This window comes from Danio rerio, chromosome 6, assembly GCF_049306965.1.
Source record: "Danio rerio strain Tuebingen ecotype United States chromosome 6, GRCz12tu, whole genome shotgun sequence".
NCBI lineage: Eukaryota > Metazoa > Chordata > Actinopteri > Cypriniformes > Danionidae > Danio > Danio rerio.
This window is the reverse complement of record NC_133181.1, coordinates 13918794-13946308: the sequence shown is the minus strand read 5'-3', so window position 1 is coordinate 13946308 and position 27515 is coordinate 13918794. Positions and strand designations below refer to the sequence as shown.

Here is a 27515-nt window from a genome sequence, read left to right as displayed (position 1 = left end):
TATTTTTGTACGCGAGGTCAAAACAGGTTTTACGTTTATAAATGTATATTCCCCAATAACACACCATTTGTTTTGAGAAATATTTGGCAGTTTTCTACTCACACGCAACTGAACTAGCGCTTTTTTGCTAATGTTAATTTTAGCTAACGTTTATATTAATGTCAACATGTATCACAGCTACAGAACAGAAAGTTTTACCTTTTAAAATGAGTTAAATCACTTGGAAAAAAAAAACACTTAACATTTTATAACCATTACGGTAATAATAATGTAAAAACGGTTCATATTTTTAGCTGATACATAATAAATGTTATCAAATAAAAGCTTATAGTAACTGATTTTTCAGTGCTCTCCTGTTTATAAGTCAGTGTAGGCCTACATGTTTGATTTTGTTTTACACAGGTTTAGTAGTTTATATGTAAATTCATACATGAAAATGCTACATTTAATAGTAAAGGTTTTTGAACATAGTTTGTATTGATCCCCACACAGAACTCTTACATGGTAATAAATGCAAATTACAAATATGACATACATACATGACAATATTTTAGATATATTGCAAAAGTGGCCACTTCCATTTATTTGTTTTACCCACTGGAATTACAAATATCTACATACAGTTAAAGTCAGAATTATTAGCCCCCCTTTTAAATTTTTTCTTTTTTAAATATTTTCTAAATGATTATGAACAGAGCATGGTAATTTTCACAGTATGTCTGATAATGTTTTTTCTTCTGGAAAAAGTCTTATTTGTTTTAATTTAGCAAGAATAAAAGCAGTTTTTAATTTTTTAGAAGCCATTTTAAGGACAAAATTATTAGCCCCTTTAAGATTTTATTTTTGATAGTCTACAGAACAAATCATTGTTATACAATAACTTGCCCAATTACCCTAACCTGCCTAGTTAACCTCATTAATCTAGTTAAGCCTTTAAATGTCACTTTAAGCTGCATAGAAGTGTCTTGAAAAATTTCTAGTAAAGTATTATTTACTGTCATCATGGCAAAGATAAATCAGTTATTAGAAATGGATTATTAAAACTATTATGTTAAGAAATGTATTGGAGAAATCTGCTCTCCATTCAACAGAAATTTGGGAAAAAATAAACAGGAGTGCTAATAATTCAGGGGGCTAATAATTCTGACTTCAACTGTATATGTTGAAATAAATTAGCTATGGATAAATAGATGGATTGTTGCTTTAATTTTACAGTTCTCAGAACGAGTACTTCCCTGATGAATCTCTTTTAAATTAATACTTCCTATAAAATGCTTTACGTTAATATATTTGTCCATATAAAATAAATTAGTACCAAAGCCAAAACTGGAACTAATCTAACAAAAAAGAATTAGTACACACAAATTAATATGTTAGGAAGAAATATAAAATAAATTAGAAATAAACAGAAAATCAAAAGAAACATTAAAAACAGCACATTTTAGTTAACATTTTGTAGTTTATTTTTCCAATCAACATTTTTTTTTTCAAAGCAAAAAAATGTAACATATGTACATATTTGTAATTGCAATTGTGAGAAAATGATGTTGTAATTTTTGCAACATTTTGAAATATTTGTTGCATATTTGACATTTTATTTTGTGTGATATCCAAATATGAACTTAATTTTCATGTATGTAATTTGCATATTTTTCCAAGTAGCAAATTTCTCTGTTATTAGCATGTGCTAAACAAAAAATATCAGCTTTTTACCAGACATCTGTTTTAAAATTTATTGCATAATGAACACTGAACTTTTGACATAAATGACAGAACTTTTAACACACGATAACAGTATATATGCAAAATATTTAATGGAGGTCCATTTCTAACATTCTAAAACTCTAGCGTATTAAAAACAAGAAACATATTTACAAAACACTTTTTTTTTTCTTTTTTGCAAGGTCACCAATCTTAAAAACAATGGATAGACAGACCCATCCTTATAATCTGATACAAAAACAGAATGCACCTAAAATCCGTGAAACAATTTACAAAGAAAGAGGCTGGACAGGGTCTTCCTGAACATCATCAGCGGCCCCATATTTTGAGTTAAAACAGCAGAGACTGTGGCAGCAAAATGTCTAGTCTTCGAAAGTGTAGTTGGGATTGACCACCAGCGTAACGTCTTCCTCCTGCGATTCTGTTTCACTGGACTCAGCAGACCCTTTCAGCCCGGACTGTTTCAACTCAATCAGAATATAATCCTGGTGAAGAGAATAAAATCAACATTTATAACTCATCATCTGACATGACATTGTATTTCCACATGAATATAATTAGTATTGTCATCATTTAAAATGCAGTAAGAGATTAAGCATGTCTTTGTCTTTTATGGACTTCCATAAAAACTGCTGTTACTATTTTAGTCAAATCTCAAAACTGTTCTATAGTGACCGTCTCAAGAGTAGTTCAAAATAAATTACAACTCTTATAAATGAACAACAAAATAGTCAAATATATATGTTTATTCTTACACTTCTAAAAACATCGGATATTTACATTTTGTCACTGAAAACCATGTCTGTCCAGCAGTGTCACTATATTAGGGCTGCATAATATATCGTTTCTGTCATGACTGTCAGTGACCACCTGAGGGCGCTGTAGTTCAATGGACACTGAGTAAAACTACAGCGCCCAAAAATACTACATTTCCATACATTCTTTCGTGCACACACCCGGTCTGTCATCTACACTGATTTCAACCACAGCTGTCTCCAATCTCCGTTGATTACCTGGACTATATATTACCATTCCACCTCTGTTTGTTACTGCGTTGTTTGTCTATCATGTCAGCTCTGGTATGTTGTTCTTGATCTCGCTCTTGTATCTTGCTTAAGTCTAGTTCGTGTTTAATCTGTATTAGTTTCTTGTTTTGTTTGTATATTATTTTGTTACTTTGCACTTTGGATTTTGTTCACTGTTACCGCACTATTTAATATTAAATCTGCACTTGGATCCATACCCTTTTTGTTCCTGTTTTTGTTCTGTTTTTATCACGCTTAACGTGACAGTTTCAGCATTGATATCGCGATGTGTGCATCCACAATTGCAAATATATGCAATGTAAAGTCTGGATTACAGTCAACCCGAAGCTACAGAATTGTATTTATACAATAACAAAAAAAAATGTAATACTTTGAACTTTTGTTTTTGTTTCTAGTCCAAATATCTACATTAAAATATAATTTCCCCCGCTGGCAGATCATTTTGTTTGTTTTAAGGAAAAACTGATTTTGCCTTTCATCTGAAATTCAAAACAAATAATATTTTAACCTGATTAAGAATTTTATTTTTAGATATTTGGACTAGAAACGAGAATAACTTTTTTTTTTGGATTGCGTTTATTCAATTTCTGCACCTGAACACAGTTAGACTCCCCAGAAAATCATCAAATAATGCTATTCAAGCTATCTTGTGAAACTGTATTTATATCGCAATATATAATCGCAGAGAAATAAAATATCGCAATATCGGATTTTACCAATATCATGCAGCTCTACACTATATTTTAGATCAGGTAATTTCACAGAAAAATAATTAATTAGATGAAAGACCCAATTCAATATTTAACTTAAGCCCCCTGTGAAGCCCATGATGTAAACCTGTTAAGTTATTTTTTTTGGGGGGGGGGGTTCACCTTTAATGGATGGGGAAGTATAGACAGGGTTCATACACATTTTTACTCCTAAGATTCAATGACTTTTCCAGGACTTTCAAGTACATTTTCATAACCTAATGTTTCATGTAATGTCTACGTATACATGGTAAATAATAAGAAAAACAACGAGTCATTACAGCATATCATAAAACATGCAACAATCTATTTAGTTTAAATGAATCTTTGTATCTATGTAAAATTGATTTAGATAATGCTCACACAGCACTAATAATGTGAGAGCGTGAGTTTGACCATGGCCAGAAAAGTAAAGACAACTAACTCATGTTTAAGTATACAGAAATGTGTTCAAGTAATTTCCATGACTTTTTTTCAAAATTTTGTGGGTTTTTCAGATTTTTCAAAACTTTTGCCAACAAAAAAATGCCATGTCAAAATTCCATGACTTCCAGTTGACCATATGAACCCAGTTTAGAGGATTGGCAGGAAAGCATAGGGGGCAGAGAAAGGAGCACTGGAGTACATGTGTCGACGCACTAGCCACTACACCACTGGCGCAGACCAAACCTTTTAAGTTTTTGTCTTTTTCACATATTTAAATGGAAAACGCAATAAAATTAAAACTTCTATAAAATTGCTTAGTGTGACACCACTATTTATTAAAAATGTGCAATGAGAATACTGTATAGATAATTTTCATAAAATAAACCACACATAATAAAGACAAATGTCCAACAATGAAGATAAAGTACTCTCATGCTAGTTATACACTATTAAGAGTTGTTTTTCTTTATTTTTGTTGTCACACCATTTTTAAGCTACACTTCAGTAATAATAATGTAAATAATTTATTATCTTAGTAATTAATCATATTTTTTCAAACATTAGTCTTGCCAATACATACATATATATATTATTTAAAAATTGTGTTTAAGAAAAAACTTATTTTCACTATATATATGTACCTATTTTACTACCTTTTATTCATGTTTAATCTACACTTTGAAATACTTACAGTATAGTCAATTTAGGCACAAAAAACAGGAACATTTTACAGATAATGTAAATTATATTATAAATTATATTAAATTATATTGTATTAGATCATGTTAGTTAATATATTTACTAACATAACAAACAATTATTACTGTCTTTATTCATCTGTTAATGTTAGTTGATGAAAATACAGTTGTTCATTGTTAGTTCATGTCAATTCACATAACATTAACTCATGTTAACAAGCATGAATTTAGATTTTAATACTGCATTAGTAAATGTTAAACTATAAATAATAAATGCTGTACATGTATTGTTCATCATTAGATCATGTGAATAAATACATTCACTCATGAATTCTTTTATCTTTGTCATGATGACAGTAAATAGTATTTGACTAGATATTTTAAGACACTTCTATACAGCTTTAAGTGACATTTAAAGGCTTAACTAAGTTAATTAGGTTAACTAGGCAGGTTAGGGTAATTAGGCAAGTTATTGTATAATGATGGTTTGTAGACTATTGAACAAAAAAATATAGCCTAAAGGAACTAATAATATTGCACTTAAATGGTTTAAAAAAATGTAAATTATTATTTTATTCTAGCCGAAATAAAACAAATAAGACTTTCTTCAGAGGAAAAAACATCAGACATACTGTGAAAATTTCCTTGCTCTGTTAAGCATCATTTGTGAAATATTTAAAAAAGAAAAAGAAATTCGAAGGGGGCGAATAATTCTGACTTCAACTGGGTATATATATATATATATATATATATATATATATATATATATATATAGAGAGAGAGAGAGATTTGGCCACCAGTATCATAAACAAACCCAAACAATACACACAACTCTGCTTGTAACACATGCAAATGTTTGCTTACATAGTGAACCAGTCTGTAGATCACTTTCTCTATCATGGTCTTCTTACTGATGAGCTCCATTTCAGAATCAATCTCTGATTCGATCTCCTTCAGGTACCAGTTCACAACTTCACTCTTCTTCAGCGCCGCCTCGTCCTCATCTGCGAGAAATGGCACAATGCAAATTAGATTCCTGTGGGATGTCATGTGATGTGTGTGTGCGATTGTTTGTAAAACTGTAGTATAAGTCTTGTAGCGATTGCTCACCTTCCTCGGCACGACGCAGATGCAGCACCAGCAGGTTTGAAATGCGTTTATACTCAGCAAACGACAGTCTCAGTGAGGGTTTTGCAGTTTCTCCATTGACCCCGTGACCGTTGATACCATTTGTATGCTCGTGGCCATTCACTTCTCCATTAACAGCTCCATTTACACCGTTAGGTACATCGTGCCCTGTTAAAATAAGTATATATATTTTAGAAGGCCCTCATGCACTGTAAAAAATGCAGGGTTCGACACAATCAAATTTGTTGGAACAACATGAAGTTAACTTATTAAGAAGTTATGAAGTTAGTTTATTACAAATTTAAGTAGATTGAACAAAAAACAATTAAACCACAATAATTGTGTTTTTCAAGCTCTGTTTAAATAAGTAGTTTGAACCAACAGCAAAACGTAATTTTTGAGTCTATCTAGGCTGATGTGGATTTAAATAAACAAATGGTAATTGTGACTTTTTTCACAGTTCTATTTTTTAGTGTACATCTTGCAAATAATATTTGTCTTAAATTCTGAGTTTACATCTTGAAATTCAGATTTTTACATTTACATCTGAATTTTGTTCCTGGATTTCTTGTGTTAAGGGTCTCTCAATTCTGACTTTTACTCTCAATTTTCACTTTTATTCCTGGAATTCTGATTCATTTAGCAATTGTGATCTCTCAATATTGACAATTTCTTCCAAATCTATATTCAAATCTTTCAATTTTGACTTTTCTCAATCAGGGTCTCTGTAGATATCATAATGTCAAATTTAAGACCTTTTAAGACCTTTTTAAGACCATTAAGTATTAAATTTAAGACCTATATAATGTAAAATGTAAAAGCACAAAATTAGGGGTAAAATAAAGTTATTTAAATTGAACAGTACTAAAGTCAGGATAAATGCACCATTGAACTACAGAAAAAACAAACATCTTAATGCAGATTTATACTTTCACCTGGCACCGTATCGCACAACTCACGAAACGGATTAAGGCTTTTATACTTGACACGTTTACCATTGAGATTATTTTTTTTAAATGACAGGGGGCGGTCCAAAAAAACAGCAAGTAAAATCAGACGAATAAAAAGATAATCATTATCATTGAAGATGTTTTTGGGGGCCTCCTTTTTGTTTTAACAAACTTATCCCTCAGTTTTTCCAACGTTTTACAAAAACTTTCCTCCTTTCCCATGGCTGTTGCAATTTCTAGCCAATAATTATTGGTCAGTCTGGCAAGCAGAAATGTAACTGTGATAGAAAATAGGTAAAAACTTGATTAGGTATTATAGCCTACTGTACTATTCACTCTTCAAATAAATCCCACTATCAATCCCATTTTATCACTAAAATAAAGTAAACTAGTGTCTGCTGTACAGTGTTTTGTAAAGTACAGTAAAGTGCTTCAATTACTCTGTTGTGGTAATACTATAGCTGCTATGGTAACACAACAAGTGTATTAAAAACAAACTACTGCAAATTACAATTGGACTAATGAAATAAAGAACTACAACACCCCAAAAACCTAGCAACAACAACAAAAAGAATTTAAATCAGCATTAGATGTAGCATTACAAGGACATCGCAAAAATAAGACCTGTGCAAAAATATTTAAGACCTAAAACAGCAAATTTAAGACTTTTTAAAGCCATAAATTTCGATTTTTTAATTTAAGACTTTTTAATACTTCTTAAGACCCCGCGGGGACCCTGTCAATGGGAATTGAGTTTAACAATTGCCCATTTTGACTTTTGTCCTTTCAATTCTGAAATCTTTCAATTTTTAGACAATCTTTTAAACAATATTCTATCAGTATAACTAAATGTAAATGCAGCTCCTTCTTCTGGTTAAAATCCATTGATATAGAAGCAAGATTTATCAGTTTACAGTCTGAATGAACTGCTGTCACATCTAAAACAGACGACAACTGTACCATTCATCTGATTGTCCTCTTCCTCCTCCATAGCCTCCTCTTCCTCTTGATCCAGATTAACATCAGGCGTCTCAACCCGAATAATAGACTTGTTCAGCAGCCTGAAAGCCTCCTTGACATGCTTTGGTTGAACCTACAGGACAAAGAAACCCCTCTTTAACTCCTGCTGATATTCATTTTAGATTTTATTTGACCAAAATCAAATTATCGTCTTTGTCCTAGTTCCTCACACACCTCATCGCAGCAGTGCATCCTGGCCATGCTCTCAGAGAGCCGGATCAAGCTCTCCAGCTGGCGGACTGTGATCCTCCAGGCTGACTTTGTGACTCCAGACCCATCCCGCTGTCTCAGTCGCTTGTACTGCTCCACGATAAACTCTTCAGACTCTTTTGAGATCTGATACCAAAGCAGATTGAGACACAGTTAATAGATAGATAACTTAAGCCCTGTTATTAACATAAACTCTCAATATTTGTATTTGTTCTACAGTGAGCAGCTGATATAGTGGCAAACAATCTTCAGGTTAAACATTACAAATATTTTTGGTTTTAAGTTTTTTAAAGAAGATGGCAGATCATTTATTCTTCAACTGGGATCATGTAAAACCCTTGGAAAATGAATTTGAAACAACTGAACAACTTTTAAGTTCACTAAAAATCTTACATCTTACACTAGATATCGCATAGGGACCCTGAGCATGCGTCAATAGCGCCGCCACATTGGTACAGTGCTCCCAGGACAAGTGACATTCAACCGCACTAGTCAAGACAGTGTTATAACATGAAGATGCGGGACTTTAGCGCTGTCTACGGGTGTAGTAACGAGCAAACAAAGAAAACAAAGCTGTATGTTATGAACTTTTGTGTTCAACTTGTAACGTTATTGATGATAACAGTCACTTACTGCCTTCACCATAAGGCAAAGTAGCTCCAACTCGCACTAAATACTCGGCTTATGCTAGTTTGTTGAATAAAATCAGCAAACAATGCAAAAGAAATATGACAACGAGATGCTGCGCTGCCAGAAAGTTGTATTATTTTCAGCTAGTGAACGAGTCGTTCATAACGGAGATTCATTCACAAACGAACCTCTCCCTTTGTCAGAAGTGAAAGCAGGAGATGGGGTGTGTTTCAGGACAAGGATTAAATCAAATTTAACAGGGAGGGTGGATAGTACATTTCTGTACACACAAACACAAGCTTGTTGTCAGGAATGCCCGTGCGGTCACTGATACATCAATGTAGAAAAGTGATGTAAAATTAAAATCTTCGTAATTAAAAAAAATAATTTGCATACTAACATCCAGGAAAACTCCCAATCATAGATATATGTGTATATGTGTATATCTCTGGCTTTGGATGGCCACAGTCTTCCACTGTACCTTGGTCCCGCATTCATTTCAATGGAGCGCTACCCTGTTCCAAAATGGCGGCTCTACTGACGCATTCCTTCCAATAGACAACAACAGGGTAGGCGACATCTAATGTACATATCTATGGTTTTTCTTTATGTGAAGAATACGTCTGTGCAAATTAATCCACTTAGAAAAATTGTTTGTTTTGGTAATCTTCAAAGTCTGACCATTTGCTTCTGTGTTTGGAGTGGCGATTCTTCTCTGTTGACCTCAGTTTACAGCGTCAGCCACAATATTCTTAACCACACTCCTCTTAACGAGTTTGCTATAAGAAAATGATGCTAAAAAGGAAAGCCCGCCCCCTACTTAATATTAAGGCCGTACTCACAATATGCCATCCAAACCGTGCCCAGGCCCGTTTCCTGGATCGCTTGAGAAGTGTTATGCGTTTGACACGCTTAACGAGCGTTTCACGCGAATTTCTCGAAATTCAAAAATCTGAACTTCAGCGTACATTCGCGCCACGTTAACCAATCAGAAGCTTGCTCTTGTGGTGGCGTGATTGTGACGTAGAACCTGTTGTCTGTGTTTCGAGGGAAATCCTCCAGCCTTCACCGACAACAGTTCATCAAACTCGGCTTGGCTTAGTCAGAAGCACCGCTGAAAGCCTCCATCATCCAGGTTAAGTTTCTGGAGGAGTTTATGAGCTCACAGACCTGGATGCACCTCTGAAAGGATGTAGTGGACTCAGACACGACCATTAATGTATCGACGCTGTTTTTCAGTCTTCATAAAGCACATAAACACTGTTATTTTCTTCATAAAATCCATGTTGGCCATTTAGCTATGAAGCTAGAGTCTAGAGACAGAAGCCCTGCCCATCACGCGAATCCGCGTCTGTTCTGAAGTGAATTTGACACGCGATTGAAGCGGGGTTTGACGCGCGAATGAAGCGAGTAAACTCAAATGTTCACGCGGCTATTTAGGCGCGAATATCGCAATTTATCCGCACGTTCTGCGTCTGGTGTGAACACAGCATATGTGCTCTGAATTGGGCTCAAGCGCGATTCACTTGGCTGGCCCTGGCCCGGTTGAAAGAGGTGTGCCAGAGCGCGGTTCACTTCAGTTTCGAGCGCTTCAGTTTTGAGCCCGAAACTGAAGACGAGACGGGACTTTTAAGGGACTGTTTCATATGTTAATAATCATTCTTACTGTTTAATGAACGCAAACTGTTTAGATTATTAAAGATGCAACTCCTCACTGCACAACAGCTGCACCTTTAGTAAACCTCCTAATACCTGCAGCACGAGGACTTTATGATTGTTTATGTGTGTCAAAAGTGGCTGATCGGCGGGGGGCAAGTGTGCTTTACTGTACATCGTGTGAGTATGCCCTAAGTTTCAAGCACACCAACATACTGAAATAAGTCTCAGCAATTTCTGGTTTACACTGACATTTTTTATTTATTTAAAAAATGATAAAAAAAACAAAAACTAAATGACATTTTAAAATGATTTTAGTCCAAATGTCTGAAAAACCATAAATACACAGGATTTATCTAAAGACTCAATGTTGAGCAGCAGCAGTGGCATCAGGAAGAACGGAGATGATCTTTCCAACACTCACCTTTGGCTTGAACTGGCGAGCAAACAGCAGGTATCTGCGAATCTCATCGAGACTGTAGACGCGGTCGACAGAATTCTCAATCCTGGAGTGGAGATCCACTATACGTCTGGCTATGGCGTAATCAGTGACCTGAGAAGGGAATGAAAAGGATTTATTAACACACTCTGCTGTATTTATAATCATCTTAAACTGCCTTTCAGGACACACATGCTCATCATACCTCATTGCAGTCATCCACAAGGATGAAGAATAGGTCAAATCGAGACATGATGGGTGCCGTCAGGTTGACGTTCTGTTTGAGAGATTTGGATCGGTCGTAACGGCCGCTCACTGGATTTGCTGCAGCCAAGATGGATGTGCGGGCATTCAGAGTGGCCTAAAATTACAATCAAACTTTTATCATGGAAAAGGTATAAATATCATAATTCACCATGACTGGAAGTGTGAAATATGTTGGTAGACATAATAAACAGGTTGATATCAGGTGACCTATATAACCTTTGAATTATAACTAGGGCTTGGCAGTAACACCCCACAACAGGTTAAATGCGCCTAGATTCCAGCTGTTGCAGTTTTGTAGTTTCTTGCAACACCAAAATTGTGGCTAATAAAAATGGTAAGTGGCTAGAAATGTTAAAAAACTGCTGGTGATCAAAAAAGCTACTGTCAAGCCCTGCGGGACTTGTGTAGTTCTGTGTCGTCACAAAAGTTGACATTTTTTATGCTCTTTAACGTAACTTTATTTTTAATTTTTACTTCGATGCATTGCTTAAATACTAAATTTGTCAATTTTAAGTAAAAAAAACCCAGCCCCTACTCAATATTCAGTTTCAGTTAGAAGTACATCAACATAGTCAGTATATTAGATCTGTGTATTAGGTCTTAAAGGGACCATTTATCCAAACATTTAAAGTATTTTATCATTTACTCTTCCTCCACTTGTTCCAAACCTGTTCAATTTTCTTTCTTCTGTTGAACACAAAGGAAGATACACTGAAGAATGTCGGAAAGTAGAATCCATTGACTTCCATAGTATACCATGTTCCTACTATGGATGTCAACGGCTGCTGGTTTTCAATATTCTTCAGAATATCTCAGACTATGTTAAACAAAAAAAAGAAATCAGAAACACTTTAGTGTGAGTAAACGATGAGAAAATTTTGTTAATGAAATATGCCTTTAAGTTGACACCTGTCTAATTTACCCTCTTGCTTTCTATGATCTTATTGTCAATCAAACAACTATTCAAACAACTGTTCCCTATTGTAATTATGAAAGAAAAGTAGCAACTCTGCAATTTTTATTATCAGATTTATCATTATATATTTTCATTATAAGATTTATTATTACAGGAACACATTTATGCATTTTGACCTTTGACCCTTACCTTGACTCCTGCTTTGGTGATGGAGATGGTCTGCTGCTCCATGGCTTCATGGATGGCCACCTGGTCTCTCGTTTCCATCTTATCAAACTCGTCAATGCAGCAAACACCCTATGGGAGACCACATTTTATTGTGTCAAATCAATAGATTTTAGTGACCAAGCTATACTAAGCTTTTAAATCATTTATAAAACAAACTCACATTGTCAGCCAGCATGAGAGCTCCGGCTTCAATGACGAACTCGTGTGACTCCTCATCTCTCACCACAGCAGCTGTGAGACCGGCAGCGCTGGACGCTTTGCCGCTGGTGTAGACGGCCCGAGGACAGAACTCCTCCACATGCCTGAAAAAACAGACAAACTATAAGAACTCACAGATATTTCAGTTTATTACACGGCTGACTGGAATATTTGATTCTGATTGGTCAGTCACTACAATCCAAGGCATGTTATTCCCAGGTAACAACCTCTAAAACTATTAAAACAGGCTTATCCGGGTGCTTCGAATTATCTTGACCGTCAGTAAATATATATACACTCACCGGCCACTTTATTAGGTACACCTGTCCAACTGCTGGTTAACACATCTCACATAGCAGCAACTCAATGCAACGCTGACCATGTCCATCCCTTTAAGACCACAGTGAGCCCGTCTTCTGACGGCTACTTTCAGCAGAATAACATGCCATGTTACAAAGCGCGAATCATCTCAGATCGGTTTCTGAACATGACAATGAGTTCACTGCACTCAAATGGCCTCCACAGTCACCAGATCTCAATCTAATAGAGCACCTCTGGGATGTGGTGGAATGAGAGACTCACATCATGGATGTGTTCTAAAGACAAAGGGGGTCTAATGCAGTACTAGTAAGGTGTGCCTAATAAAGTGGCCGATGAGTGTATGTAAAAGCTTGTCGGTCATGCTATTTATTACTGTTTGGCGCCATCTTGTGACTGAATAATACTCAGGTTAGTGCAAGCTTCATACATTCTCTTTTCTGTCAGCTTTGCATTTAAAGAATTAATAAACTATTATAAAACAATGTTTGTCAAATTGTCTTTCAAGTAACAACAACAAAAAAGCAGGATAAAGTACATCCAGTCGGTTGTTTTCATAGAATAAATCCCTTCAGTCTTATACAACAGCACTCCTCTTTGCATTTGGTATCCGATAATCCTGTTGGGCCTTATTCTGCGATAACACGTTGAAAGAAGGTGCAAAAAATGTTAGTCTACTGCCTAGTTTCACCCTATATTCTCCTTTAAATTAAAAGCATCCATTTTCAATGCTAACTTAAAGCAAATCTTTTCAAAATAACTTTAAAAAAAAACAACTTTGAAAATGCTGTCCCAGTTCGCCCCTGGTATTGGTAACCAATTGAAAACAAGACAAGCTTAATGGATGCAAAAGTGTCCTAAAACAATTCATGTAAATATTAGTAATAACATGATTTAAAGTGATGGGTTGTGGCTGGAAGGGCATCCGCTATGTAAAACCTATGCTGGATAAGTTGGCGATTCATTCCGCTGTGGCAACCCTAGATTAATAAAGGGACTAAGCCGAAAAGGAAATGAATGAATGATGGCCAACTGATGTAGTTGAGAAAACTGAACTCACTTGAGGAACTGGCTTTTAGCTGTGCTTGGATCTCCTACAACACAAACGTTGATGTCTCCTCTCAAAGACGTTCCCTCCATGGTGGTTTTGGGAACACCTCCGAACAGCATCAGCAGAATTCCACGCTTTACCTCATCATTACCTGAGAGCAACACATTACACATTAAACACAGAAGAATTTATTTTGAATAATGTTGAAAACCAGTATCCATTGACTTCCACAGTATTTGTTTTTCCTATTATGGATGCCAATGGTTACCGGTTTCCAATGTTCGTCTATTTACAGTATTGTCTTTAATGTTCAACTACAAAAAACTGGATTAGACCAAGTCAAGGCTGAGTAAATGATAACAGAATTTTCATTTTAGCGTGAACCATCTCTTTAAGACATTTCATATTAATACCAACTGACCGTGAATAGTAGGGAACAGGCTGGTGCAGAGGTTATGGTAGAGGTTTTTATCTTGACTCATCTCAAACACCTTCTCCCACTCCTGCACTGACATCTGTTTCTTGATACTCTCTGCCGTTTGCTCCTCATCTCGAATCTCCTTGCCTCCAAACTACAAATACAGATGTACAATTAACTTAAAATAATAAAAATCGAGACCTCCCAATCGAAACATTGAGCTTGATTCTTACTCTGGGATTGGTGGGGGCAACGTGGCACGCCAAGAAAGCCAGTTTGTAGGACAGTTCCCTGACGCCCAGCGCTTTAAGCCCACGCAAACCTTCATTCTCATAGCCCTGGACTCCTGCTGTACGAGAGCTGGTCTCAGCGCGCACACCTGAAACAAACACAATCACATGTCACTCAGACTAACAAACACTGTATAATCATCACTAAATAGTTTCCATCAGTATATGTTAACTCACAATGTGAAGTACTGCATGAGCAACAAGTAGTTGAAACAAAAAAAAACTTATTTGCCAACAAATGTTTTATCCTAGCTTGACTTGGTTTTGGAATTGTTTGATCAAGAGCGAATAATTGGAGATGGATTTGACTAATAAACTTGAACGTACTGTAGAATGGGGGAACATTAAACCCATGTGATTATTTAGCTGCATCCATTATCCATGTCTTGTTTACTGTTGGTTACTAGGTTACCAATACTATATTCAGCCACTCTAAGGGCTCATTCACACTGCTTCTAAACACACTTGACACAGTAATGGGTTTAAAAAAAGCTGGGCGTGAGGTCCACATGATGCAGTATTATGAATGTGATGTAATATCGACAATAGCGGACCCATTACAAATAGAAAAACAAGATGTTATCATGAGCACTTAAACATATATTACTTAACTCAAGAGATCTGGTCAAAGCTAAAATGAGCACCTCCTTTGCCATGATATAACGGTAAATAAGACAGTTGTCATGCCAGCTTTCTACTACAAACTGAAGCTCGCAGCGGTTTCCCCGCCTCCAAGCTCTTCTGATTGGTCCACTGCTTTTGGATGTAAAAGTGATGAGCTGCGCTGCGGGTGAAAGTTGAAGATCTTTCAACCTGACATGGCGTCTAAAAAACGTGAGCCTAGCAGTCAAACACGTCCGTTTGTAGCAAGTTTATAATGGAAAACAACAGAAAAGAACGGATTGTTTGTGAACAGCCCCTAAGAACGTGATGGAAATGCACTGAACTCATATTTGTTTTGTTTTTTTGCAAATTCTGAAAGGATTTGCTTTATGTTAGGATGGAAAACCGGCTAGTTGTGCTGGACTGGATGAGAGGTGTGTACCTGGTGTGGCCAACTGGGATATATCAGGCACAACGATGAGGGAGCCAATGAAGTCACATTTATCCCCGGCCTGTGCTGACTCCACAGCCTCGGCCCGCAGGATCACCTCCATACTGCGAGGAATGGAGCCACGGGGCAGCTCAGCCTGCGTCTCTTGGATGCGTACCTGGTTTCAAAGTAGGAAAACCATCAAAATTGAGTAACCACAGATTAAAGGTGCACTTTAGGCAAACGTTTGCCAAATAATGTTGTTATTTGAGAGTATTAAAACATACACTTCCATAACACAGGACTTGGATCCTTTTTGAATTAGCTGCTATCATTACTAGACACTCCCGTTCTTGCTGATTGGCTGTAGGTTTGTTTTGGGACTCAGGGTCAAAAGCATTTTTCAAAATACTAGTACACCTTTGAAATGTAGTATGTCTGATAACATTGCATCCAAATTTTAAGCATCTTTGGTCAAAATGTGCAGGCCTAAAACAAACAAATCATCCTAGATTTTTTAATTTGTATTTTACATTTTTGTAAATACATAAGTTTGGCTTTTTTGTTATATTTAAATGTTTATTATTTTAATTATATCAACATCATATCTTTTTAAGCTTACATTTTAAGCTTAGATTTACATTTAAAAAGTGTTATTGAAAATATTTGACTGAAATACTATATAAAATATGTTACTGAAATAATTTTTTTGACATTTTTCTTGCAGAACATGTAACCACAAATGTCAGTTTTTGCTTCAAGGCAGAAAAACTAAATCTTACTGATGAGTTTTGTAACAATCATCTACACATAAACCTTTATAAATGTTTATCTGCGAATTCTTTTTCATTTCAATATCTTCATAATTTCAAAACAAATACAGAAAATGGAGTTTGCCAAAGAACATATCATTTATGCATCTAATTACAGTACATAAGTATTAACATCATGATGCAGAGGATGAATTGATGTGTAAAACGTATTGACAGGCAGTTAATTAAGCAGCCGTCATACCTTCTGGAAGTCAATGAATTTGGACTTGTTGGTATCTAGGAGAAAGCGTCTGCGGTTGTTGCACACAGGATTGCGGCAAATGCTGGGCTGAGTGTATTTAAACTGCTGCTCAACGTCTTTTATCACTCCCTGACAGTCCAAACACAGAAAGGTCCCGCTCACCAGCTCAGGGTGAACCGGGTGAGTACGGACCACCTGACCGCTGATGCGCACCAGTGAACCGACCTTCACTGTTGTCAACTCACGAATCCTGCAGAAAAAAAAATACAGCACCATGTTAGTTAAACATGGTGACTGCTGAAAACTGTTAGATAATTTAATCAAATATTAATTATTACAAAAACATCACTTTATACTTATTTAAAACATTCCATAATTGATTCAATGATTCAATAATAACTTTTAAAAACAATGGCTCTAACTATTCTGCATATATTATATCCCATATAGCAGTTTAGAAGTTTCAAATTCAGGTCTCTGGCTTTTAATTAATATCATTAATGAACTATTTATAACCTGATGCTCTTTAATGTTGTTCCACTCGTTTGTGTAAAGCCTAAAATAACCGATTCAAACCAAAAATTCATAAATTCTTTGAGTTCTTGCACAATAGAACTGAAGTCTATTATAGATTTGATTAACAAGTCATCATCTTGTGTATCTGTTTACTTGTGTCTGGTTGGTAGATCCTGGAAGGCCACGTAGAATTCCTTGGAGGTGGGAACTTCTCCATGATCCCGAGCAAAATTACGAACAGCACGGCACAAGTAGGGGTACAGCCTAAATCGAAGACAATACTTTGTTAATGCAGGTACAAACATTGTATTTTAACTCATGATAGTTGGGAACAGAGCGAAAAAGATAATGATATAATTACAAATAGAACCAAAAGGGCGACTGCACAAAATGAAAATTTCCAAGTGCAAACACACAAAAACTGTGCCACAGGTTTTTCCACATGACACTTACAATTCAAAAAGTAGTCCATGTTATATTTATTGACGATATTTTTTTTTCCAGATATACGTTATATTTATTGATGTACAAATACTGTGATAATAACAACCACAATTTACACTTCATTTTAGTTTACATGTTGCTTTTAAAGGGAAAGTTCCCCCAAAAATGAAATTGTGTCATTATTTACTCACCCTTGACTTGATCCAAACCAGTTTGAGTTTTTGTTCAGTTGAACACAATAGAAGACACATTGAACAATGTTGGAAACAGGTAACCATTGACATCTGCAGTATTTTTTGCCCTACTATGGAAGTCAATAGTTACCGATAACTGAACATTCTTCAAAATTACTTATTTTATTTTATTACTTTATTATAACCGAAGAAAATAAATAGATTTTGAAAACTCAAACTAGTCAAGGGGAGAATAAGATGACAGAATTTTCATTTCGGGGTGAACCATCTCTTCAAATGCTAAATTATAATAATTACTTACTGTAGGATTAGAACATGACAGAGTGTTTGGTTTCCCGTTACTGCATACAACTACACTGTTTTCAATATATTTGGTAAATGTGTAACAAGCACGCTAAAATAAACTGTTACCACATATCCACAGCAATGTAATATACACTTTTAACAGAAAATAATTCAGAAAAATGTATGAACACATTTTCTTTTTTATGTTCTGCGTTCACACCTGTAGAATTCCTCCTGGATGGCGGTTGCCAGTTCTTGGTTAAATCCCTCAAGGTCGGTAAAACTGACCGCGAGTGTGTTCCTCTCAGGCCGGATCAGCTCCTCCGCGTCCCGCAGGTACTTCACCTCACCATCGCTATTCTGAAACCTTCACATAGGAGAATAGACGGTCATTTTGATTACTACTACAAATTAATGCTGATCACACGCAACATAAAATAACATTATACACACACACAAAAAAAACATAACAAAGATGGCATGCGCTCACGTGTACAACAAGCCTAACGATTATTAAAGTGTTCAAGCTAGTATGTTCAATGTTATAATGTTATAATCCATAAAATGTAGATTATGTGCGTTAAGAAGAAACCATGCAATATTGCTACTGTAAAAGCGTATACTTGTTCATAAAATGAAAATAAAATGGCATCCGAGTAACTTTCATCATGAAGAACAATGAGATAAACCGCGTTTACTCACTCTTCCAAAAAGGCCTGGAATAATTTCTGACATTTTTCAGCCAGCTCGTCCTTGATCACCTGGCCAGCGTTCTGATTCACTCCAGTCTCCGTAAGATCCATTTTTTCTGTTCAGTTGCTATTACAGAGTTATTACAGTGCTGCGCTCTCCTTCCCGTCTTGCACATGAAACACACGAGCTTCTTCAGGAGTTTTCGCGCGAAATGCTGTACCATGTGATTATTTTCGCGCCACTGTGAACCAATTAGATTGCTGCTTTTCGCTGCTGCGACCACAATTGGACTGTCGTGACCAATCGTTTTCAAGCATTATGTTTAAGGGCGTGGCCTCATGTTAAGGTTACAGGGTTTCCGTAATTTTTAGTTTTAAACAAAGAAAATGTGTTAATACATTATATGAGAAAAGTATTTATTATTAAGACATGTTGAAAAGGTGATTGCTCAAAACAGCTGGAGCTTATCGTTTTTGACTGTTCAGGTATTGTATTTTAGACTTAAAAATACAATGAATGAATAATTTATAGTATTAGTATTGGTATTATATATACATATTTGTATATAATCATATTATTTTAAAACTTATGCATTTTAATCGTGTAGCTAATGTAAAACATCTTAACGGTGTTTAAAAAAACGTATTTTTTTAGACAATTGCAAAGCATGGTCACGTGACACCTGTTACTCTTCTCTGCGCTTTGAGTTTGAACCAATCACAGTCGTTGATGATTATCGGTTAGGACAAAGTTATAACATTTTCTAAAATTGTTAGGTTGAAATTTTGTATACACTGTATATACATACAGTCATTCTGTCTTTAAAGTGTATTTGATACGCGTCATAATTATAGTTCAGTCGAACTTAGACGATAAATGACTCGCTCAGCTCAGTCGCCTCAGTAACGTTAAACGTTAAAAACTTAAAAAAAAAAAAACTATCCTGTCGGTTGTTTTTTAACGTGATATGGGTTTATTTTTCCTGTTTGCCCCTTAAAAATGTCTTTTGTGAACAGTAGATGGCGCTATTGTTTTACTATTATGTAAACGTCAAGCCTTTTAATTAAGACAGCAGATGGCGTCAAAGAGTTTTGTGTTTATGATTTACTTTTATGAAAACAGATTTATTTTCCTCAGACAACAACTAAAATCTCAGGACGTGTATTAAAACTAAAAAGCACATATTAACAGCTTTTATTTCAAAGAAAAAAACCAATTACATGATATGTGTAGAAAAACAAATCGGTGTGTACAGTCATTCAGTAATTGTGATTATTTATCTCAACGTAGCTGCATTAGCTGATTGTATGTTACAAATTATAGTTCTGTAATCTGGCTGGATGAGTGAAATAGGATATTAAAGAAGAAAGAAAGTAAAAGAAAAGTCTATCTAATCTAATTTGGATTTGCTAGAAGAAACATTGCCACTCTGATTGACTGTTTGCTAATATCTAATTTGGTTATTATTGTTAATTTAAAATTATCTGAATGTCACATCATCAAAGAGAACAAATTTAGAAACAAATCTTATTACTTTTTTTATTAGAAATCAAGTTGACATTTTAGATAAGGGAACACATGTTCAGTATAATAGTTGCTGCTAAAATTATTCAGCCTAAATAACTTTTTGTTAGGTTTTGTGTCAATTAATTGCTGATAATGTATAGTAATGTCAGGTCAGTAGCGAGCCCTTTTGCAGTTATTCGCCTATTTTTTTATTTAACTATGAGGTTTAAATACTGCAATTAGTTGACATTTAAAGCACATTTTTTAGCTGGACTAGCTTGTCAGGTGGTCAATAATAATCACACTTTTTAATGTAAAAATTAAATACATTTTTTAAAATTATTTATACTTCTTATTTTTTAAATACAAATTCATCTCATAATATATCATTAGGGAAAAAAGGAATCTGTTAAGGCTTTAAATTAAAAACTGCCTATTAAGGCTAAATAAAGGGTAATTTATTATGCAAATAAACCTTCCTCTCAGAATTTGGCCACCTGCATTACATTATTAATAATGTAATGGTGTTGCAGTAGGTAGCACGATCGCCTCACTGCAAGAAGGTCGCTGGTTCGAGCTGGTTCGTTGCTGCTGGAAGGGCATCCGCTGTGTAAAAACATATGCTGGGTAAGTTTGCGGTTCATTGCGCTGTAATGACCCTTGATAAATAAAGGGACTAAGCTGAAAACAAAATGAATGAATGAAACAACACAATTCATAGGGTTTATTTTGGGACAACTTCATTTTTTATGTGCAGTCCACTTACATTACAACTTAATCGATTTGTATTCAAGGAAGGAATTGTGTGAATCCCAGCTTGTTTTTTGCTTAGATCATCAGAAAAAGTCTGTCTTTAAAAGTTTAGAACCATTTGAGTGTGAATAAAATGGTGATACATTTTAGCTAAACTATCTCTTTTAAGTATTTAATTTTGATAATGTTGACATGGTACAAATGAAGGCATTTGTGCAGTAGATTAAAACCCTTTGAATGTGCTGCAATCTCTGTCAGTAAATCAAATCATTCTGACACTCTTTTGTTCATCTTTTGACACCCTAATAGCTGTAACCCATGTTGACGACACATTCTGTCATCCTTTATGTTTGATTCAGTTGTACCTGGATAATTGAAAAGTTTCAGTTTGGCTGGAAAGAAAACTACACATGCTGGTTGAATCTGGTGAGTAAGAACACACTTTTGTGGTGTATATGTAACCCCGCCGGTCCTACGCCTCTGTTACATATACATGTATGTGTATGCATGTCTGAGAGTTTTCAGTGTTTGTTGGGCGTAACCCTGAGTTGTGGTCTCTAGAAATAGGTGTCTTTTGTTCTTGTGGTTTCCTTCACGGCGGTTGATTTCATCTTGTGGCGGCATTTTTGAATTTTAAAAACAAAACGTCATTGGCTGACAGAAATACAGACGTCAAAGCTAACACTTAACTACATCTCGATCAGTTCTGTTATGTTTACTTTTATGCTTTAGTTCATTTGAATACTCTTTATTCATGTGTAGGCGCCTGTTATTTATGAGATTTGAAAGTGTTTAAAACCCAAACATGTTTTCTGTTGCAATCCACAAAATGGCTTTGCTGTCCTAACTCAGTAAACATGAACAAAATTCGCTAACGGATTGGCTGAATCACCAGACACACACCTGAGCCAGGCTATATCGTTATGCCGAACAATGTCTAGACGGTTTTGTCTGCGGGGCGTCTTCAGCACCTCAGATGTTTTGTAACATTTGGCACGGCCGTACATATGAAGGCTTATTTGCATGCTTGTAAAGCTGCCTGGGTGAGCATAAGATATTGCCTTAGTCAGGAGATTTATGTCTTTCACAATACTTCACACAATGGCACAACTGACAAAGACAGACACTTCCAAAAACAGACACTATCTTACTGGAGTCAAAAACAAATATTTGGCAAGCTTTCTAACGAGTAAAACAAGATATGACAGATATACTGTAGGATGCCATAACACTTCTGTTGTTTTTCTGGGTGATGGTGCAGCCCTGATCACGTGTAGGCGCCCACTCAATAAATGACGTTAGTTGAACAAAAGTACCTTGTTTTCTGAGATCTGTGCTGAATTCAGTGTTCCTGAGGAAAAAGTTCATTTCATCACTCACATGATTTAGCATTAATTGTGAACCCTAATGAATATTTATAGTTGTAGCTTAAAGGGACAGTTCACCCCAAAATGTTTTGTTTACTAAATATTTACTTATATTGTAAAAATGTTCCTGGCGTAAATTTTTTTTTTTTGTGAGACTTGAACCAACGATCTTCTTGCTGTGAGGCGATCGTGCTACCCAATGCGCCACCATTATGCCATACACACAACATAACTTAATATTTCTAACGACTCATTCACTTGGGGCTCTCAGCGTCACCGCTTGAATGAACGCGTGTCTGAAGTTGGGGCTGAAGCGATCGTTATAGCAGCGTCAGCCAATGAAATTCAGTCAGCAATAGGCCACTGTCTAGCTGGTGTATTTGCATACAGTGATCTGATTGGCTGACGCTTCCATCGGCGCTTGAAAAGTTGAGCTAGTCCCAACTTCTACAGCGAGCAACGCCTCTGAAACGGCACCGACTGATCCACAATGCTGTTCGGTAACGCCTGACGTCACCCATTCAAAGTGAATGGGAAGCGTTGACGCTGACGCCACGTGTGAATGGGGCGTAAATGTTGGTAATTTAATAAATGAATTTTGACAGTCAGTTTATATGTTTGGTTGTAAATATTGTTTATGTAAATATTGTTATATACCCTATAAGCTCATTCATTTTCCATCAGCTTAGTTTTTATTTTAGAGGTTGCCACAGTGGAATAAACCGCCAACTATTCCAACATATGTTTTATGCAGCGGATGCCCTTCCAGCTGCAATCCAGTACTGGGAAACACCCATACACACTCATTCACTCACTCATACACTAGGGCCAATTTCATTTATTCATTTATGTTCCTTCGGCTCAGTCTCTTTATTCATCAGGGGTTGCCAGAGCGGAATGAACCGCCAACTTATCCAGCATATGTTTAACGCAGCGGATGCCCTTCCAGCTGCAACCCAGTACTGGAAAAACCTCCATACGCACTCATTTACACACATACACTAGGGCCACATTAGTTTATTCAATTCACCTATAGCGCAAGTCTTTGGACTGTGGGGGAAACCCACGAGAACACGGGAAGAACATGCAAACTCCACACAGGAATGCCAACTGGCCCAGCCGATACTCGAACCAGCAACTTTCTTACTGTGAGGTGACAGTGCTAACCATTGAGACACCGTGAAGTCCTTATAAGTTCAAAGAAATTATAATAATAAATCAAAATCACACTGACCAACCAAGTATAACTGTGACAGTGTTTTACTGATATATATGATGTTCAGTCATTCATTCATTTTATTTTCAGCATAGTCCCTTTATTAATCTGGGGTCACCACAGCGGAATGAACCGCCAACTTATCCAGCATATGTTTTTACGCAGAAAATGCCCTTTCATCTGCAACCCATCACTGGGATACACACATACACTCTCATTCAAACATACACTATGGACATTTTAGCCTACCCAATTTACTTATACCACATGTCTTTGGACTTGTGGGGGAAACCGGAGCACAGGGAGGAAACCCACATAAACACGGGGAGAACATGCAAACTCCACATAGAAATGCCAACTGACCCAGCTGAGGCTCAAACCAGCGATTTTCTTGCTGTGAGCCGACAATGCTAACCACTGCGCCACTGTGATGCCTATATAATGTTCTTTTCAGTCAATTAACAGAAACATCATTTTTTTTACTTACCAATGGCAGATTTGGTAAAAGCTTTTCTATTTTCTTTTTCTTTCTTTTGCCCCATATTGACAGATATACCCAGAATAACAGCCCAGCTTTCAGATCCCTCCGCCAGAAGCGGGTGAAAAAGAGCAGGAGTACAGATGTCAGATGTCAAAGGTCAGCAAGAAAAGGGTCACAGGAGCACTTAGAGCTCCTAGAGCTGTTTGAGGTCAAACAAAGTCTTTCAGTTAGTGTTTCCAAAGAGTGAAAATCCTGTGAGGGTTTAAAAGTGTGTTGGTTGCTAAAGCCCTAAAAAAACTACCCATAATCCGGAATTTCAGGTGTGTTTTTAACAACCTTGTATAATTACACTGGCCACAAATACCTGTAGGGGCCTGTGTGCTGTATGTATAGCCGTGTGTTTGGGCTGGGTGTATTTGCGCACAATATTTACACTTGTATATCCAGTGTTATGCATTTTAAGGATGGGAATAAAATGGCACATCTGTCTGTGTCACACCTGGATATCTAACCCCCCCCCCCCCCCCCCCCCCCACTGCTGTTTTGTGTGCTTATATGCTCCCTGTTGTTTGTTTAGGGTAGTTTGGTGGGAATCTCTGACTGAGCTGCTCTCTCATTAGCACACAGTGAGAAAACAGAGTATTCGGAGGAAGATCATTGTGTCTAACAGCAGGTGTGTGTTTGTGCGTTTCACACAGACAGTTTGACGATTCATGCACTGTCGTTGCAGGCAGGGAGCGTATATTTACCATCCGATCATGCTGTTTGCTCTCTTTGTCCCACAGACACCCTTGTATACAATCAAGAAAATGACCGTTTTCATTATTTTCAAATTAAGGACTAAATTGTGCTTTAAATGTTATTCGGGAAAAATGCTCGTTAAAATATACTGGTATACTCCATGTCGTTCTATAGTTTGGGGTTGGTAATATTTTCTAAAAAGGCTGTGAAACATGACTAGATAAATAATTGATATGACTAATCAATAGATTAGATTAATAGACAATAGATTAACAGTAATACTTAAGATTTTCCCGAAATCAGTGTAATATGTGCTAATTTGCTGCTCAAGAAGCATTTCTTATTAGCACAGTTATAAATAGTATTATAAACAATTGATATGACTAATCAATAGATTAGATTAATAGACAATAGATTAACAGTAATACTTAAGATTTTCCCGAAATCAGTGTAATATGTGCTAATTTGCTGCTCAAGAAGCATTTCTTATTAGCACAGTTATAAATATTATTGTTTGAAATATTATATTATATTATACTGGGCGGCGGTGTGGCGCAGTGGGTAGGGCTGTCACCTCATTCCGCTGTGGTGACCTCTGATTAATAAAGGGACTAAGCTGAAAAAAAAATTTATATTATATTATATTATATTATATTATATTATATTATATTATATTATATTATATTATATTATATTATATTATATTATATTATGGGCGAGGCAGTGGCGCAGTAGGTAGTGCTGTTGCCTCACAGCAAGAAGGTCGCTGGGTCGCTGGTTCGAACCTCGGCTCAGTTGGCGTTTCTGTGTGGAGTTTGCATGTTCTCCCTGCCTTCGTGTGGGTTTCCTCTGGGTGCTCCAGTTTCCCCCACAGCCTAAAGATATGCGGTACAGGTGAATTGGGTAGGCTAAATTGTCTGTAGTGTATGAGTGTGTGTGTGTGAATGTTTCCCAGAGATGGGTTGCGGCTGGAAGGGCATCCGCTGCGTAAAAACTTGCTGGATAAGTTGGCGGTTCATTCCACTGTGGCAACCCCGGATTAATAAAGGGACTAAGCCGACAAGAAAATGAATGAATTATATATTATATTATATTATATTATATTATATTATATTATATTATATTATATTATATTATTTGTGGAAATATTTGTGATGCATTAGTTTTTTGTTTAATTATTTATTTTATAGAAATTTCAATATAACAGCATTTATTTGAAATAATAGTATTTTATAACATCTTAATTGTTTAGAGACACATTTGATCAATTTAATATTACCTTGTTAAATACAAGTCTAAAATAATTTCTAAACAGATTAAAAACTGACCTAAAACTACCGATTATTTCTATACTATACTATACTATAGCTTATTTGATTGCTAGCATATTTCAAATTCCATGTAAAAATTAATTTTTTTTCCCCTTTGCAAAATTGATTTTAACTTATAAAAACGTAAAATATTTGTGTGAGCTTCAATTGTTTTAAAAGATTGTATATGCTTTTGAACCTAACTATTCGCACTAATTCTTTTTTTTTTTAAATGACATTAAAGAAATGACATTTCACAGTAGTCCTCCCGTGTACCTATTTTTTCAGATTTGTATGTATTTTGTTCAAATGTCAAATCAATGTTTATAATGAGGGTTGGAGTGGTTCATCAGTTGTAATGCGTTAACAAAAACGTTTTAAATCCATGTGTGAAAAATGAAAAATCTCTGCTAAAACAGCTGGCAGTCAATAAAAGTCCAAGTTAATGTCAGCTGTATTGTTAGTTCTGCCACATACAGACATACAGAAATTACGTTACTCTCAGACCCTGGAGTCAGAAATTATGTTACTCTCAGACCCTGGTTGCATACAAATAACAAAATCACTACAAGATACATGTAAATATTCAATAAATACAAATGATTTTAGTAAAAATGGAGATGAATTACATTACTCTCTGGCCCTGAACTTACATACAAATAACAATTATACTACACAATGAATGTAAACACATTGATTCATTTTACTTGGGCTTAGTTCCTGATTATGAGGGTACTGTGAAACACCCATACACTTAAATATACAGCAAATACAAATACTTCTATTAAGGGCCTACTCACACTATGCCCAGGCCCGTTTCCCAGATCGTTTGAGAAGTGTGAGTGTGCGCTGAATCGGGCTCAAGCACGGTTCACTTGGCCGACCCTGGCCCGGTTGGAAGAGGTTGGCCAGAGCGCGGATGGGCTTTGTGAACCGAAAGCGAGACGTGACTTTTAAGGGACTGTTTCATATGGATTAATTAATCATTCTTACTGTTCAGTGAACGCAAACTGCCGTAGATTATTAAAGACGCAAACCCCTCACTGCACGACAGCTGCGTGCCTTAGCAGACCTCCTCACTCCTGCAGCACGAGGGCTTTATGATTGTTTATATCTGACTGCGTGTTATCGCATCCCTAAGGACTGTTTGGCAAAATATTTGACTGCATGTCACTGCATATCAAACCGACTGAAACGATATAACTAGAGAAATCTCCACTGTATGAGCGAGAGGGCTTCTCACTGAACAGCGCAGCATCGATGACGTAAGCGTGCTCAGGCCCGATTGTGGTATGAGTGCAGGTTGTCGGGGGAGATGGGAGGGGGGACAAGCGTGCTTCGGCCCGGTTTGAGGCAACTGTACTTAGTGTAAGTACAGCCGAAGAATTAAGAGTAAAAAAAAAGTACAAAAAGAAATGAAAACACAAAATACTTAAAAATACTGTATACACATAGGGGTACAAATAACAGACTGCACACAGATTTTGATAAACTGGAAAAGTTTAAAGTAACTATTCACCTAAAAATGAAAATTTACTCAGCATTTACTCAACCTCAAGTGGTTCTTGTGGTTCTCAAAAGTTTATTTTTTTAAAACAAATA

The 27515-nt window shown here is 36.0% G+C and overlaps 3 protein-coding genes across 6 annotated transcripts in view; 1 reads left to right on the top strand and 2 right to left on the bottom strand.

Annotated features, from left to right (window-relative positions):
- The window catches only part of asic4b (acid-sensing (proton-gated) ion channel family member 4b), a 750743-nt gene that overhangs the window by 712876 nt on the left and 10352 nt on the right, over nt 1–27515 (bottom strand). The gene's annotated exons all lie outside the window — the stretch shown is intronic.
- Nucleotides 1440–18733, bottom strand: mcm6 (minichromosome maintenance complex component 6). 2 transcript variants are annotated; one of them, XM_073953108.1, is made up of 17 exons: nt 18549–18733; nt 18067–18213; nt 17077–17187; nt 16408–16657; nt 15005–15571; nt 14304–14951; nt 14074–14224; nt 13662–13803; nt 12246–12387; nt 12047–12154; nt 10880–11035; nt 10660–10788; nt 7914–8075; nt 7680–7812; nt 5752–5937; nt 5506–5645; nt 1440–2207 (listed from the first exon to the last, which is right to left on the bottom strand). In XM_073953108.1, exons 7-17 carry the CDS (start codon nt 14165–14167, stop codon nt 2085–2087), a joined length of 1515 nt encoding a protein of 504 aa, XP_073809209.1. In that variant the 5' UTR covers nt 14168–14224; nt 14304–14951; nt 15005–15571; nt 16408–16657; nt 17077–17187; nt 18067–18213; nt 18549–18733; the 3' UTR covers nt 1440–2084.
- The window catches only part of ical1 (islet cell autoantigen 1-like), a 98641-nt gene continuing 89970 nt past the window's right edge, over nt 18845–27515 (top strand). Inside the window, exons 1-4 of one of the 3 annotated variants that reach the window (XM_073952685.1) lie at nt 18845–19024; nt 20579–20672; nt 21158–21224; nt 23932–24018. The gene's annotated coding sequence lies outside the window, so the exon portion shown is untranslated. Of the gene's footprint in view, nt 19025–19236; nt 19433–20578; nt 20673–21157; nt 21225–23931; nt 24019–27515 lie in introns of those variants that run through there. The other 2 variants (XM_073952672.1, XM_073952674.1) reach the window with 2 other exon arrangements.